General features: G+C 43.9%; 1 protein-coding gene across 1 annotated transcript in view; it reads right to left on the reverse strand.

The window, feature by feature from the left end:
* Positions 1 to 1,245: 1,245 nt before the first annotated feature.
* The window catches only part of Orc2 (origin recognition complex subunit 2), a 33,516-nt gene continuing 18,244 nt past the window's right edge, over positions 1,246 to 16,517 (reverse strand). The window contains exons 9-16 of the mRNA XM_051154528.1: positions 15,924 to 16,033; positions 10,683 to 10,815; positions 8,800 to 8,896; positions 7,596 to 7,742; positions 5,915 to 6,086; positions 4,397 to 4,458; positions 3,085 to 3,203; positions 1,246 to 1,555 (exon numbers count right to left, since the gene is read on the reverse strand). Coding sequence (XP_051010485.1) covers positions 1,469 to 1,555; positions 3,085 to 3,203; positions 4,397 to 4,458; positions 5,915 to 6,086; positions 7,596 to 7,742; positions 8,800 to 8,896; positions 10,683 to 10,815; positions 15,924 to 16,033 — 927 coding nt within the window. The 3' untranslated portion in view covers positions 1,246 to 1,468. The remainder of the gene's footprint in view (positions 1,556 to 3,084; positions 3,204 to 4,396; positions 4,459 to 5,914; positions 6,087 to 7,595; positions 7,743 to 8,799; positions 8,897 to 10,682; positions 10,816 to 15,923; positions 16,034 to 16,517) is intronic.

Here is a 16,517-nt window from a genome sequence, read left to right on the forward strand (position 1 = left end):
CTTTTCAAACACTTCAAAACCAGCACCACAAAATGACTGGTCTTTGCTTATGAACAGTAAACCTATTAAAAACTATAAAGGCAAACACAAAAATGTACATGTTCCATAATTACACATTTTGTTTATATCTAGACGTTATAATAAACTAGATAAGTTAAGCAAAAGTGCAAGGTCTGTGGAGTTAGGGAGGTGGCTCAGCGGGTGCGAGGGTCTGCTCTGAGAGCATGCGGACTGAGTCTGAATCCAGCACTCATGTTAAAGGACAGCCATGCTGTGTGCCTGGAAGGCCAGCGCTGGTGGGACGAGGCTGACTGACAGCTCACTAGCAGCCTAGCCTAGCCTATCAGGAGCTTTGGTTGAATGAGAGGCCTTGCCTCAAGGAGGTAAGGCAGAAAGTGGTAGAACATACTTAGCATCTCTGGCCTTTGCATAGCAGCACACACTCACACACCACACAACACAAAAGCAAAGTGCAAACCAGCAGGTTTCATGTTACCAATGTGCATTTATTTATTAATGTTTGTTGTTTTCTGAAATGGCATCACTGCAGCTTAGACCAGTCTAGAACTCACTAACTAGTCCAGGCACTGAACTCAGGTTCTCCTCCGGCCTCAGCCTTCTTGGTGTTAGGATTACAAATGTGAGTTCATGTCCTGCCACTGTTGCTTTGGAAGGAGAGAAGCGATGTGCCTGCCTCTGACTCCTGAATGCTGGGATTAAAGGGGTATACCCACTATACCTGTGTGCTATTTAAGAAAATAAAAAAATGTCAATGTACAAGAATAATGAAATTTTTTCTTTTCTATTGTCCTGAAAACAATTACTAAAATTAAATTGGGATTTTATTTCTTAGCTTGTCTTCTCAATTGTATCATAAAAATCAAGGTCATGGTTCAGATATTCAAGATTTCGAGCACGCTTTCTAGACTGGACACATGCCCTGCATGCCTTCATACTTCTTTCACTCTCTCAGGTGAACAGTATCACCTGTCTTAAGTATGTGGAGCCCAAGTCCACTAATACCTTTTATCGTTTCAGAAAAAGCAGATGGACCACCTCCTTCCCCGTCCGCTCTGTGCGACCCCATCTCTGTACTCTGACTATCTGAATCAAGTGCACTTGTAGTAATTCAGCTCTGGAGTGTTAGACTGCCCTAAAAGTTAGGGACAGCATTCAGTATAAAATAACCCCAAAACATCCAGTTCCACAAAATCCCTGAGCACACTGTTCATCTACCAACAACTCTCCAGAGGTAATAAATTAAAGGCACATTTTTCTCCCACTCGATGACCACTGCATAGTATTAGAGACAGTACACCAGCCAGGCTAATCAAGTTCAAATTGATGACTGCCCTTCAATAGACCATCTGGTATGCTGGGCAGAATGACCTACTGTTGGATGTAAACTTGCATTCGTACTGGAGCTGGGTACAATGGCCTTCCACATAAAGTTCAAGGGTAGGAGAGTCTAAACCTCCTCCTCTTCCTTCTCCAAGAAATCAGCCAATGTTCCGCTGTCAACAGGAATTAATAAATACTCTACACCATCAGTTCCCTACAAGATAAAAGAATATTTTATGTTAATCCTTTGTAAGGGAGCTATCTAGACCTTTCTATTGCAGGTTAAACAAAACCAAATCAACAAACAAAAACCCTCGTTTCCCCCCCTCCCCCCAAGACAGGGTTTCTCTGTGTAGCCTTGACTGTCCTGGACTCACTTTGTAGATCAGGCTGGCCTCGAACTCACAATGAACCGCCTGCCTCTGCCTCCTGAGTGCTGGGATTAAAGGCGTGCGCCACCACGCTTGGTAAAAGCCTGGATGTTTAATTTATTATTTTTGGTTTTTGAGATGGTTTTATCTGTGTAGCTCTGGCTGTCCTGGAACTCACTCTGTGACCAGCCTGGCCTTGAACTTTTGAGATCTGCCTGCCCTTGCCTCCTGAGTACTGGGATCAAAGGCATGCACCACTGCTGCCCAGTGGTGGCATTCTATTTTTTTTTTAGACTATTTTAAACATATAAATAAGATTTATATACCTAAGTAGAAAAATTAAGGCAAAGGGAGCATGACCGTGTGTCTGCTTTAACCCTGAGACAGGGTCAAGCACTTAAACAAGAAAGACTACAGGGCAGGGAGATGACTGTTTTCCTCACGTGCTTTCCTCACGTCTAACCTTCTGACACTGCCATTTATAAAGTTTATACTTGAGAACCATGCACAGTAAAAATCATAAACTTCCTATTTTCAGTAACTTTACAGTTTAGACCACACCCACAGGATATGCTTCACCTCTTTTCCCTCACCAATCTGACAATATTGATTTTTCTGTTCTACTTCCCTCATCATTTCAACACGTGTCATCTTACTGACGCTTGTGTTTTGAGACAGGGTCTCACTAGGTAGCCTTGGCTAGCCTGCAGCTTGGAGAGCTGCCTGCCTCTTCCTCCGCAGTGCAGGAATTAAAGGTGACAACACACCCAGCTCTCACTTGCTTTTGAAGACATTCAAGTAGCTTTCAGCTAAATATCTTTTGGGGTTGTAAAGATGGCTCCACAGTAAAAACATTAATTGCTCTCCCAGAGGATCTGGGTTTGATTTCCAGCAACCATATGGCAGCCAAGAGCCATCTGTAACTTCCGTTTCCGGGGATCCAGCAGCCTCTCCTAATTTCCTCAGGCACCAGGCTTGCACACGATGCAGACACATATAAAACATGCATGCACATAAACTAATTAGAAACACCTTGTCAGAGTCATTCCTCTTTAGCACTGGCCTACAGCTTTCTAGAGCTGTCCACAGTGTGTCTCCTCTTTTGTCCATGTAGTCCAGTTACTGCACAACAGGCAAGTGCTCACGATCACATCATCCAAACCCCAGATGTTCCCAGTCTGTGGCTTCCTGGCCTCACAGAAGCATCTGACACTACAAAGCATCACTTATTCTCTTGTCCCTCAGTTTCTGTAACATCATTTCTTCTTCTTTCTTTTTTTTCTTTTTTTCCTTTCTGGCTGTTTCGGCTGCCCTTGCCCTTAGTAAACACTGTGCACTACCCTTGTACCCAGTGTAACAAGAGCAGTCTTACCTTCTTCGTTCTTATGAGTTTGTGGTCCCTAAATTCAGTTAGTTGGGCTCGGAGTGTGAGTGCACTGTTAACAAGGAAGGCTTCCCGACACTGCTGGTAAAAGTCTTGGAAAGAAAGTCCTGGGAGATGAAAAGATGTAAGTTAATCAGTATTTTGTTTTCTAGTTCTGTTTGTTTGTTTTTTTCCAGACAGGGTCTGTGTAGCTCTTGTCAGCCTGGAACTCATCATGTAGACCAGGCTGGCCTTGAACTCACAGAGATTCACCCACCACTGCTTACTGAGGGCTGGGATGAAAGGTATGGACCACCATTCCAGACATAATCACTATCTTTTTTTTCTTTTTTTTGGCTTTTGAGACAGGTTTTCTCTGTGTAGCCTTGGCTGTCCTGGAACTCACTTTGTAGACCAGGCTGGCCTCGAACTCACAGACATCCACCTGCCTCTGCCTCCCGAGTACTGGGATTACATGTGTGCACCACCACGCCAGGCTAATTCACTCTATTCTTTGAGAGTACGACTCATGTGCGGGGGCCAGAAGAGGGTGCTGCATCCCTTTCCACTGGAGTTACACGAGGCTGTGAGCGGCCCAACCAGGTACTGGGAACAAAACTTGGGTGCTCTGCAAGGGCAGCAAGGCTCTCGACTGCTAAGCCATCTCTCCAGCTTCATAATCATCAGTTAAGACATGCCCCAAACATAAATACTGTATAAATAACCCTTACATGTTACACATGGTGGGTTATAGATTCTTAAGTAGTCACTTGTGATTAATAGCACATAACCTTGTGGGCAGTTTAAGTAGTACAAATAAAGTTGATTTTTTTTTTTTTTTAAAGATTTGTTTATTTAGTATTTACACAGTATTCTACCTGCACGTGAGCCAGCGTGCCAGAAGAGGGCACAAGATCTCATTATAGGCAGTTATGAGCCACCATGTGGGTGCTGGGAATTGAACTCAGGGCCTTTAAACAGCCAGTGCTCTAACCCTCTGAGCCACCTCTCCAGCCTGTAATATTGACTTTAAAGGAAGGCAGTAACTTAACAAATGTAATCATTAAAATTTCTGTACACAGTAACCCATTTCTGCCAAGGAGGTGACAAATAAGATGCCCACACAGGAAAACTATGAAACTCCTGGATGCACATCCATAGTTACAGTACCACATGGAATTCTAGAAGTAGGTGGGTCTGACAGACATGCCCACCACAGAGCAGTCACTCTGCTGTGAGAGACGGAAGGCTCCCAGGGGGCTCCAGAACAGGGAACATAGGGGGACAGAAAGTCACATTAAGTATCACAAACATTGGGTACCGATGTAGGAAGGGCTGTCCTGGTTATCCAGCTGGAACTTGATAAGTAGCCTGAAAATCCCCCTGCACACAAAAACAGAACATCAGACTCAACAGAGGAGTAACCTGTAGTAGTAAATCTAAGTGAGAACATCAGACATTCAGCTCAGCCTTTTGCCCTTTCTCCAACAAAATCATGCATGCACGCACGCAGGCACTCAAATTTGGCTGCAGGGGTACAGTTACACAGCTGCACAGCTCTGCCCTTCGCTGGGGGTGGTGGCAGAGGCCTTTCACCTCAGAACTCAGCAAGCATAAACAGGCACATCTCTGGGTTTGTTCCAGGAGAGCCTGGTCTACAGTGTGGGTTCCAGGGTGGCCAAGACTACACAGCTTGAGACCTTGTCTCATAAACAACCAAAGCAACCAAAACCAAAACCAAAAATTTCTAGCCAAGTAACCCCGCAAGCACCCATCTCACATTCACAGAGAAAAATGCAGCAAAAGCTTGAGTTCTGGTTACACTCACAACTCAGACATTTCTGTTCAACAACATAAAAGTTGTGTGTATGCATGTATGGGCATCATCTGTGTGCCTGCTGGATTCCCTGGAAGTGAGGTTACGAACGGCTGTGAGCCACCATGTGGGTGTTGGGAACTGAAGACCAACAACAGCTTTACTTAAATTCTGAGACATCTCCCCAGCCTCTAACAGTTTGTTAAGAGAAAAACTATTCTACTTTATTGGTCAATTTCATAGGCTAATATTGAATAGTTTGCCTATTGTGTAATCCTTTACAGCAAGTGGGTAGTCTTGTCTCAGTATTGGTTTGTTTTAAAGACTTATTTACTATGTATACAGTGTTCTGCCTGCATGTACACCTCCACACCAGAAGAGGGCACCAGATCTCATTATAGATGGTTGTGAGCTACCATGTGGTTGATGGGAATTGAACTCAGGACCTTTGGAAGAGCAGCCAGTGCTCTTAACCTGTGAGCCATCTCTCCAGCCCGTCCCAGTTATTGTTAACTAACAACATGACATAGCCTAGAGTTACCTGAGAAGGGCCTCCTAACTGAGGAAATTCTCGGATCAGACTGGCCTGTAGGCATGTCTGTGGGCAGTACCAACCTTTAGCAGGCGGAGCTGGGCTGTGAGGTCTGAGCATGAGCCTGGGAGCATGTCAGCAAGCAGCATCCTCGTGGTGTTTGCCACAACAGCAGAGTGAAGCTGCAGCGGTACCACTGGTACCCTAGGAGCACATCCTCAGTCTACAAAGCTTGCTTTGGTTTAAAGAGCTGATAGTGAATGGCGGGTCTTGTACATGAGAGGCACATGCTCTACCACTGATCGCAAACTCCTGGTTCTTAAATGTACAGGATGTTTATTTTCTTAGTTGTGCTGGGGGTTGAATTCAGGGGACTTAAAATGCTAGGCAAGCACCTGACCACTAAGCTACATCTCTAGCCCTAAATGTGTGTGTATGTGTGTCTGTGCGTGTGTGTGTGTATCTATTTTATTTATAGTTTCCATCCTTACCTTGCATTGGGCGTAAGGCTTCGTAAGACATGAATCAGAGAACTAAGCAGCAGAGAGCCAGACTTTTTAACCAGAAGGGAATTCTCATAGGAGGTCTCTTCAGTGTAAGGGCTGTACGTAGTAGTTTCATACCAAAGCCAATTGTAAAGACTCTGCTTTGCGTGGTCCCACACTACAGAGCAGGATCAAAACAAAGAATTAGAAATGACTGCCATATAGTCATGTTACATGAGATTTCACTGCAGTAAAGAACGAGACATTAAAGTGCCCAGAGGCTGGGAATGCAGTTCAGTGGTAAAGTACTTGTTTCAAGCACACAAGGTTCTGGTTTTACACTTTAGTACTGCATTTTAAAAAATCATAAAACATTTCATTTTGTTACTTCTTTTTTTGTTTGTTTGTTTTTCTTTTTCTTTTCTTTTTCTTTTTTTCCAAGACAGGGTTTCTCTGTGTAGCCTTGGCTGTTCTGTAGACCAGGCTGGCCTTAAACTTACAATGGTCCACCTGCTTCTGTCTTCTGAGTCCTGGGATTAAAGGTGTGCACCACCACGCCTGACATTTGTCACTTCTTTATATACACCTGTAACTCAAAATCAGCTTCCACTGTCATCAGTATCAATCTTTTTGTTTTAGCTGGGACAAGGTCTCATTCTGTAGCCCAGGCTGGTGTCAGATCCACTCTTCTTGCCTTCGCCATCAAGTGCTAGGGTTTATAAGTATGAGCTACTTCACTGAGGTAACATCTGGATCTCCATTTGTACATTAAATACAGATGAACATATCTTAGTACCATCATCAATTCTTTTAAAAACTACATAAGGCAGCTGGGTGTAGTAGCACACATCTTTAATCTTACCACTTGGGGGGGCAGAGGCAGGCAGATCTCTATGAGTTCAAGGCCAGCCTGGTCTACAGAGTGACTTCCAGATCAGAGCTACATAGTGAGAACCTGTCTCAACAAACAAACAAACAAAAACAAAAAAGATAAATAAAATAAATAAAGTGAAACTTAATAAGGTGGCTGAAGAGATAGCTCAGCAGTTAAAAATACTACCTCTTCAGAGGACCCAGGTTCAATTCCCAGCACCCACGTGCTAGCTCACAATCACCCATAATCTTAGTTCTAGGAGATCTCATGCCCAAGGGCCTCTGGTGCACATAAACTCACGAAGGCAAAATATACACAAATAAGATAAAAAAAAAAAATACTAAAAACTTTAACCTTCTGTTTTCTCATTATCACAAACTCTTTGAATTTATAAAATAAACATTGTGACACACGAAGAGCAGGACTGAAGCAGAACAGTGGTCTACTCTCCTCATGTAACTGCAGATGCAAACACACTTCTTGTTTCTGTTTCTGTTTTGGTTTTTTGAGCCAAGGTTTCTGTGTAACAGCCCTGGCTGTTCTGGAACTCGCTCTGTAGACCAGGCCATCCTGGACTTGCTCAGTGGACCACAGAGATCCACCTGCCTCTACCTCCCGAGTGCTGGGATTACAGGCGTGTTCCACTGTGCCCAGCCACAAACATACTTCTTTAGTGTGGATTTTTATTTCCAGTAATTACTTTTTGAATCAAATAGAGAGCACCTTTTAACAAGCTGAAAGTTACTGAAAAACAGTGATCAAGTTTTGCAAGAGTAATCTCTCAAGGGAGAGAAACAGTAACACGGAACTTACTGAGAGGGGCGTTGAGGTGATCGATAGATGCTATAAGGTACACATTAGGTAAAGATGACAACTGTGCAAGGATCTGCTGGCTATTGTTTCCCCTTAACATGTGGCTATCCAAATTGTGAATAAGAAGGAAGAGCTCCAAAGAAGAATCTAAAAGGAAAAGGAATCTAATTATTACTTTCAGTGAGGACTGTAAAGTCTTTAGCACATACAATGCCAAATATTAAAAGTTATGTCAAGTAAGGTGCTATGCAAGGCTCTATAAATGAACAGCAAAACCTAGCAACAAGTATAGAAATGTTTTCTAGAAATCACAATATCTGGAGCTGGGAAGATGACTGAGTTGTACAAACATGAGGACTTGAGTTCAACCCTCAGCACCCATGAAAAGACACAAAGGATAAACACAAAAACCTGGGTGTAGCAGTTTAAACTTGTCATACCAAGAGTTGAAAAGCCGAGGATGAGCTAGGAGGATCACTGGGGCTTGCTGGTCAACTAGCCTAGCCAAATTCTTAGCTCAACGTTATAGTGTCCCACCCCCACCCCCACCCGCTTCCCCCCCCCCCCATACACACACATGGGAGAAGGGAGGAAAAGGGAGATGGATTAAGGAAGACAGCCAGTCAACCTCTGGCCCCCATATGCACAAGTACAGACACGCATGCTCATTCCTGCTCCCATGTACACACTTACAGACATGTACACACATACACAATATTAAATAGCATAAAAATGACAAAGATGTAGAAATTTGTTACAGGCACTTCACACTGACAAAACAAAAAGCGAAATTATTCTAAAGTAAAAAAGGCCAGACAGAGTTAGGACAGTAGGAGCAACTCCCTTCAGTTAGGTGAAATCACAGGACAAATCAGTACAACAGGAAGACAACCCCCCCCACCTACCACCCACCCCTGAAAAGGGGTTTCTCTGTGCAATAGTTCTAGCTGTCCTAGAACTCACTTTGTAGACCAGGCTGGCCTTGAACTCACAAAGATCTGCCTGCCCCTGCTTCCAGAGTGCTGGGATTAAAGGTGTGCACCACCGTGCCTGGCTAAGACAAATTATTTTAAAGAAATCTAAATTGGTATTGACTAGAGTATCCATATTAAAATAATCTTCATCTTTTTGTCTAAAATTATATAAATACAGAGATGCAGTGCATAACTTCACACTAAATTCTACACATGATTTACTTTATTACCTTCTTTAAGTTTGTTTATTATCCAGTCTCGCTGGTCCAGAACACTTTGGAAAGTACCCATATGACCAAGGACATCTTCGGTTATAGAATTCAGGATCTACATCATAGAAGTGCAAAAGGTATCATATCAACTGCAATTTATTCTGTCACATATGATAAATGCAATTAGCAAATTAATTGTTTTTCATAAATTAAAAATTATTTTGAGTTTCTCACAAAGTTTAAAAAGCACTTAAAATTCTTAATTTTTAAAAATTTATTAAAAAAAATATATATATATATAAGGCTTAAAGAAAAGGGAATAACAACAACACGAAAAGAAAATTTGGAGGCAGGAAACACCTACACCCAGAGCCCAGCGGTGGTATACACCTTTAATCCTAGTATACTGGAGGCAGAGAGAGGGGCAGGCAGATCTCTGTAAATTGAAGGCTAGCCTGGTCCACATGGGAGTTCCAGAACAGCCCAGTCTACACAGAGAGACCCTGTCTCAAAATAACCAAAGCTATGTGTGTTGGGATGAGGGAGTGGGGAGGGAACGATAAGGACATGACAACCAACTATGAATGTGTCAAAAGAAATAATAACAACACTAAGGATAGTAAAAAGGGACACCACATTGGCTACCGTCCAGTAATCAAAGCCTTGATGTAGTTTTCAGATTAAATGTACTGTAAAACTGTATACTGTTATTCGTGTGCTACAGTGATACAGGACCATAATAGAATCACAGATCCCATAAACCTGTCCTCAGCCGTCCCACTGATTCCCTCAGGTCTCTCTGTGAGTGTGTTGGCCAATTTATGCCAACTTGATACAGCTAAGGTCGTCTAAACGAAGGGAAACCTTAATGAAGAAAATCCTCCTTAAGACCCAGCTGTAGGCAGACCTGGAAGGCATTTCCTTAATTAGTGGTTGATGGGGGAGGTCCAGCCCACTGTGGGCGGTGCCATCCCTGGGCTGACGGTCCTGGGTTCTGTAAGAAAGCAGGCCGAGCAAGCCAGTAAGCAGTACCCTCCACAGTCTCTGCCCCATGTCTTCAGCTCTTGACTTCCTATAGTGACGGACTATGATATGGAAGCTTTGCCAGGTAATGCTTTTCCTTTCCAGCTTGCTTTTGGTCATGGTGTTTCATCGCAGCAGTAGTAACCCTGACTAGGAGAGTGATTATGTATGTATGTGGGACAAGCTTAGGAGGTATCCCTTAGGTACTGACTATGCTTATTTTTATTTATTAACTATCCCTAAAAGGCCGTTTTTCCTTCCATTTTATGTGAATGAGTGTTCTACCTGCATGTACTTATGTGCAACATGTACATGCAGTGCCCTAGGAAACCAGAAGGGGGCATCAAATCCCCAGGACTGGAATTACAGTTGCCATGCTGGTTCTGAAAATAGAATCTGGATACTGTGCAAGAGCAGCAAGTGCTCTCAACCACTAAGCCACTCTCCAGCCCTCTTATTTATTTTGAGACAGGGTATCTCACTGGTATGGGACTCAGTAAGCAGGCTGGGGGGAATGGCTAGTGAGCCCTAAGGTCAGCACCCTCTCCCCAGTCTCCCCAGGACTAGGATCACAAGCACAGCCCACCACACCAGGTTCTGTAGAAACCAACCAAACAAAAAGTTTGTGAGGATGAACTCATATCTTCTTTACAGAATGAGCCACTGCCCCAGCCCCATGCCAGTTTCACAGTAAGAAATTCAAAGATGAAAATTTAAAGACAAATTGCTCTGAATTCAAAACATGATCTAACTGGTATGAAGGCCAAAACAAAATCTGTTATATTTAGTGTTCAGAAACAGAAGTCCCATCTGCTACTGTGGGACCATGACTTGGTAGAGGACACGACGTTACTCCTTTTAATAGTTTTGAAACTTACTGATTTCACACTGATCCCAGGAAAGAAGCCATTGATGACAACATGAATGGAACCTTGAAGCATGGTGGCTCTAAACTTTTCAAGTAAATCTCTCTTAGACCCCAGGCCATAAAGCACAATGCTGAAGCCAAGGCTGTAAGGAAAGACAACGCCCGTGAAACTAAAGCTGAAGACTCTTGACCGCCAGCTTTACTACCAAGCAGTTTCTCTCAGCTTATAAGGATCACAGAAAGAAAAACATAAAAGGGAGCTGGACACGGTGGTGCACACCTCTACTCTCAGGACTTGGGAGGCAGAGGCAGTTGGATCTCTGTGAGTTCAAGGCCAGCCTGATCAGCCTGTAACAACCAGGGCTGTTATACAGAGAAACCCTGTCTTGAAAAACCTAAAATACTAATACTAACAGAATAAAGAGTAAAACTAAAAGCTAGATATGTGGCGTACACCTCTCATCGCAGCACTTGGTAGACAGGTAGGATTGCTGTAATCTTGGAGCTAGGCTGGTTTACAAAGCAAGTTTCAGGTTAGTCAGGGCTACATAGTGAGATTCTGCCTCATAAATGTAAAATTAAACAAATGAACAAATGAATAAAATTAAAAGTACAAAGAGTACAGGAAAAACTAAGATACCTTTGTAGCTAAGTTGTCGGTCCCCTAGAACACAGCAAAGGCGCCCTTCACGACTACATGAGAGCCACAGTTCCAACTATAAGGCAGCTTCCCCTGCAGGGCTGAAGATTAAAGTAACTAAGGCCAATACTGTAACATTACAAACAGGCTGATGGACAGGTGAAATTAACAGATTAACTGGAACAGTGAACTACACTACAATGTTAATTCTACTTTATTACAATACTGAAAGTAACAGTGGAACCTGTAGCTGGAAGGTTTTACAACAGGAAAGTAGCATATAATTCTAGAAAGACTACAGTATTAAGGTGTTAAGTAGGGAAGAGGAACAAAACTGCCAAAGATGGAGGGCTTGAATTAACTGTCATGTAGAAAACTGTAAGCATTTCAAAATAATAGGATTTAGAGACTGATGGATGCAGCCGACAAAAGCAAAGTGCAGTTTTTGGCGTTAGACAGCGACACAGTGACTGACAGCTCCTGAGCTGGAAGGAGGCAGGTGGAGAGAGTGCTTTCAGATGGCTTTATGTAATGTTCAGTTAGGCATCCCAGTGGGACGTGCAGCAGTCACTGCAATAGTTATGGCTACTGTTGTTACAAGTAATGTCAGGGTTGGAGATTACAGTGCTAAGAGTTATTCACTTGCTGGGCATGGTGGCGCACACCTTAAATCCCAGCACTCGGGAGGCAGAGGCAGGTGGATCACTGTGAGTTCCAAGCCAACCTGGTCTACAAAGCAAATCCAGGATAGCCAAGGCTACACAGAGAAACCCTGTCTTGAAAGGAAAAACAAAACAAAAAATCCAAAACAACAACAAAAAACCCCCAAACCTTAAAAAGAGCCAACAGAGCTGGGCGTGGTAGGTACACCATTAATCCCAGCAGAGGCAGATGGATCTTTGTGAGTCTAGGACAGGCAGGGCTACACAGAGAAACCCTCTCTTAGAAAAAACAAAACAAAACAAGACAAAAGAGCAACAAAACTTAGAGAGAGTGGGGGGGGGAGAGAGAGAGAGAGACAGAGAGAGAGAGAGAGAGAGAGAGAGAGAGAGAGAGAGAGAGAGAGAGAGAGAGAGAGAGACAGAGAGAGAGAGAGAGACAGAGAGAGAGAGAGAGACAGAGAGAGAGAGAGAGACAGAGAGAGAGAGAGAGAGAGAGAGAGAGAGAGAGAGAGAGAGAGAGAGAGAGAGAATATGAATGGGACCAAATCCAAATCCAGAATTATCCACAGCAGCTCATCAAACAGCACAGTATTCACAGGAGGCCCCCAGACATGCCTGGCAGCTAGGAAAGAGCCGGAAGGAGATCCCCTGGGGGATACTAGCAAGGTCAAGGCAGCAGAAACCGCCAAGGGGATTCAGAGCAAGGCAGTCCACTGAAGTAGGGGCTACAGGTCTAGACTGGGAAGCAAAGGCATGTTTGAGCTGACGTACTAGGAAAGGAAGAGCTGGCAGGCTGGACCAAAGAGCTGGGCACGCATTTATGACACACACATCTACAGCTACCAAGAGCTGAGGTCTTTGCGGGGAAAGAAGAACCCAGCATCAGTGGGAGGCAAGATGATGGTCTGTCCTTACAGCTGCACCTGCTGGCTTGGCTCCTGGCTGCCTTTTGTCCTTGTCCCTCCTCTCCAACCGCATTTCCTCTGTTCTCTTTTCCTCCCTTCCGTGCTCGGGGCTGAACCCAGTGCCTCACAAATGCTAGGCGCACACACTACCACTGAGACAGCCCCACGTCTGCTGTTGTTTCCAATCTTGAAATGGGGTCGGTGTTGTTAAGTTACTTACACTTATCTTTACACCTGCCTTATTTTCCTCAGTGACTTTGGTATTTGTATGTTTGTGTGAGCTGGTTAGTTTCTGTCAACTTGGGGCAAGCCTATACACATCCAAAAAGAGGGAACCTCAGCTGAGGAACTGCTTTTCAGACTGGCCTGTAGGCATGGCTACGGGGGCATTTTCTTTCTTCCCTTCTTTCTTTTTACTTGTAAAATTATTTTATTTTAATGCTCTTGACCATTGATCCATCCCTCTAGCAGGGACAGTTTCTTGATTGCTAATTAGTGTAGGAGGGTGATGCCATACCAGGGCCAGGAAATCAGGCTGTATGAGAAAGAGTTGCACAAGCCCAGGGAAGCAAGGCACTAGGCACTATTTTTCACGGCTCCCTCTTCAGCCCCTGACTTGGCTTCTCATTATGATGGACTATAATCTGGTGTTTAGCACAGCAAAAGAAAAGCAAACCACAACAGAAGTCGGTACTGGGAGTGGAGTGCTGCTGTGAGTTACCGGACCATGCTGGCTGTTTTGAAAGGATTGTGAAAGCATTGGGAGCTGAAACGAACCCTTTGTTTTACTGTGATAATGAATGCCGGCTAGTCGGGCCCGAAAACTCAATTATGATTAGTAAGAGACCAACATCACTATGGTGAAATCTTCAGAGAAGTATTTCTACAGGGTCACCACACAGAAAGCTATGGGCCAGTGTGTGTGCTGAGGAGAGGCTGGGGGTGGGGAAGGAAGGCTGTATCTCAAGCTGGTAGCTGGACTTGATAATGTGTAAGTCTCTCTGAAGGGGTCACGGAGAGCAAAGGAGGCTTGGCACCATGGGCAGGCCTGGAGTCCCTAGAAACCAGGAGGCCATTATGAAGCTGTAGCTTTCCTTTCAATCAAGGGCCTAGGAAGAAAAGCTCAAGCTTGGCACCATGTGACAGGGGCTGAGTGCCTGGTGAAAATACAGCCTCAGTAGCAGTGGTGACCCTAGATACTGGAAATGAAAATTGTAAAATGACCAAGGACAGTGACAGATTCAGAATGGAGCTGGCCTGAGCCCTCTGGTATCCGTAAGATCATGAGTGAGTCCCATGATGTCAGGTGCTGAGCTACATAACTTAGAAATGCACTGCTGGGTTTGGTTTTGCTGCGGGTGTGATTCCTTTTATGCCTAGGTTCTTCTTCCCTCTTGGGATAAAAAAAGTATGTAACTTATTTTTGCTATTAAAGAAACTCTTAAGGTTAACAGACTTTCGGTTTTGTTTTGTTTTTAAGATAGGGTTTTTCTGTGTAGCCCTAAATGTCCTGGAACTTGGGAGACTAGGCTGGCCTCAAACTCAAAGATTTGCCTAGGGGGCTGGAGAGATGGCTCAGAGGTTAGGAGCACTGTCTGCTCTTCCAAAGGTCATGAGTTCAATTCCTAGCAACCACATGGTGGCTCACAACCATCTATAACGAGATCTGGTGCCCTCTTCTGGTATGCAGACAGAATGCTGTATACATAATAAATAAATAAATCTGAGAGAGAGAGAGAGAGAGAGAGAGAGAGAGAGAGATTTGCCTGCCTCTGCCTCCTGAGTGCTGGGGTAAAGGCATGCACCACTACCATATGGCTAGGACTTTAAAAAGTTGTTTCTTTTATGTGCATGGGTGTTTTGCCTGCATGTATGTGCACATACAGCTTGCATGCATGCCTGACACTTTCCAAGGCCAGAAGAGGACATTGAAGCACCTAGAACTGGCGTTAAGACAGCTTAGCTACCATGTGGAAGAGTGGCTAGTACTCTTAACCACTGAGCTATCTCTCCAGCCTTGACACTGGACTTTTAAAATTTGGAAATGGAAATTTGGAAATGTTTTGAAGACTGAGACTTATGTGTCAGGCTGATAAGGGTAGGCTGTGCTGGGTATTTTGCTAATTTGACATAAACCTTGGCAACAAGGAAGGAGTTTCAGCTGCGGGACTGCCTGTCTGAGACTGACCTCTAGGCATGCCTGTGCGATGTGCTCTTGACTGCTGATATGTCAAGTAGGGTCTAGCTCACTGAGGGTGGCGCTATCCACAGGCAGCTGAGCCTGGGCTGTATAAGGCAGGCAGCTGAGAGGCCATGGGTGCAGGCCAGTAAGCAGCCTCTGAGGCGCTGCTTCAGGTTCCCGCCTTAGCTTCCTAAATGATGGCCTGTGACCTGTTAGACGAAGTAACCTCTGTCCTCCCAAAGCTGCTTTTGGTGTTTGATCAGAGCAACAGAAAAGCAAACTAGCAACACAACTGTGTGTGTGTGTGTGTGTGTGTGTGTGAGAGAGAGAGAGAGAGAGAGAGAGATATGTCAGATGTATCGGTGGGTAAAAGCACTTACCATGCATGCCTGACAATCTAGGTTTTATCCTAGGAACTTACTTCTAAAAGTTGTCCTCTGACCTCCCAAATGCACTGCAGTACACACATGTTCACACTCACACATGAAAACAATAAAACAACAACACCACAGAGATAAAATATACTTTTGGGGGTAGTGTTGGGAATTAAACCTAAGGTCTTGCATATACTGTGCAAGTGCTCTACCATGGAACCATATTCCCAATCTGAAAGTCAAATACAGCAGATTACGGGTTTGGGGTTGTCTCTCAGACAGGTCTCTCTATGTAGTCCTGGCTGTCCTGGAACTCATTACGAAGACCAGGCTGGCCTAGAACTCACAGAGTATCACCTGCTTCTGCTTCCCAAGTGTTGGGATTAAGATAAAGATACAGCCACCACACCTGGCTGCAAATTACGTTTTAACACAGACATGTGCGCATTACCCTTCGTCGTGCCAGGGTTCACCAGGAGAATACTTACTGTAGCTGTAGCATCCATTTATGAAACAGTTTCTCATGCTGTTGACTTAACTGTTCAATTTCAGCAGAGAAGGAAGGTGAGGCTTTGCTGAGTAAGCTACGCAACGTTTTCTGTAAAGAAAGAGAGGTTGTCCTTCGTGGAGACAGCGACTGAACTCAGGTATGGAAATAAATACACCAATTAAATATAAAAAAATACATTAAGCATGACTTAAATACTCATTTAATTAAAAGCTATTTTTAAAGATTTGCTATATTTATGTATCTGAGTATTTTGTGCATACCCTGTGCCTAGAGAGGTCAGCAGAGATCATCCGATCCCCTGGACCTGCAGTCATAAACGGTATGAGCCACCATGTCTCCAACTCCTTTTAAAATTCTCTTTACTTCACGTGTAAAAGAACAATATAAAATTTTGCTAAGTTTGCCTAGAACCATTTAAATGGTTATAATAAACTCCTAATATAAAGCTTTCATTTCTAAAAATATAGTTACTATAAGATGGTCGAATCTGTGTCCCAGTTTTCACAACAAATTCAGACAAACAAAAACCAAATAAAGGCCGGGCGTGGTGGAGCACACCTCTAATCCCAGC

The sequence above is a fragment of the Acomys russatus genome, chromosome 12 (assembly GCF_903995435.1).
Source record: "Acomys russatus chromosome 12, mAcoRus1.1, whole genome shotgun sequence".
NCBI classification, from domain to species: domain Eukaryota; kingdom Metazoa; phylum Chordata; class Mammalia; order Rodentia; family Muridae; genus Acomys; species Acomys russatus.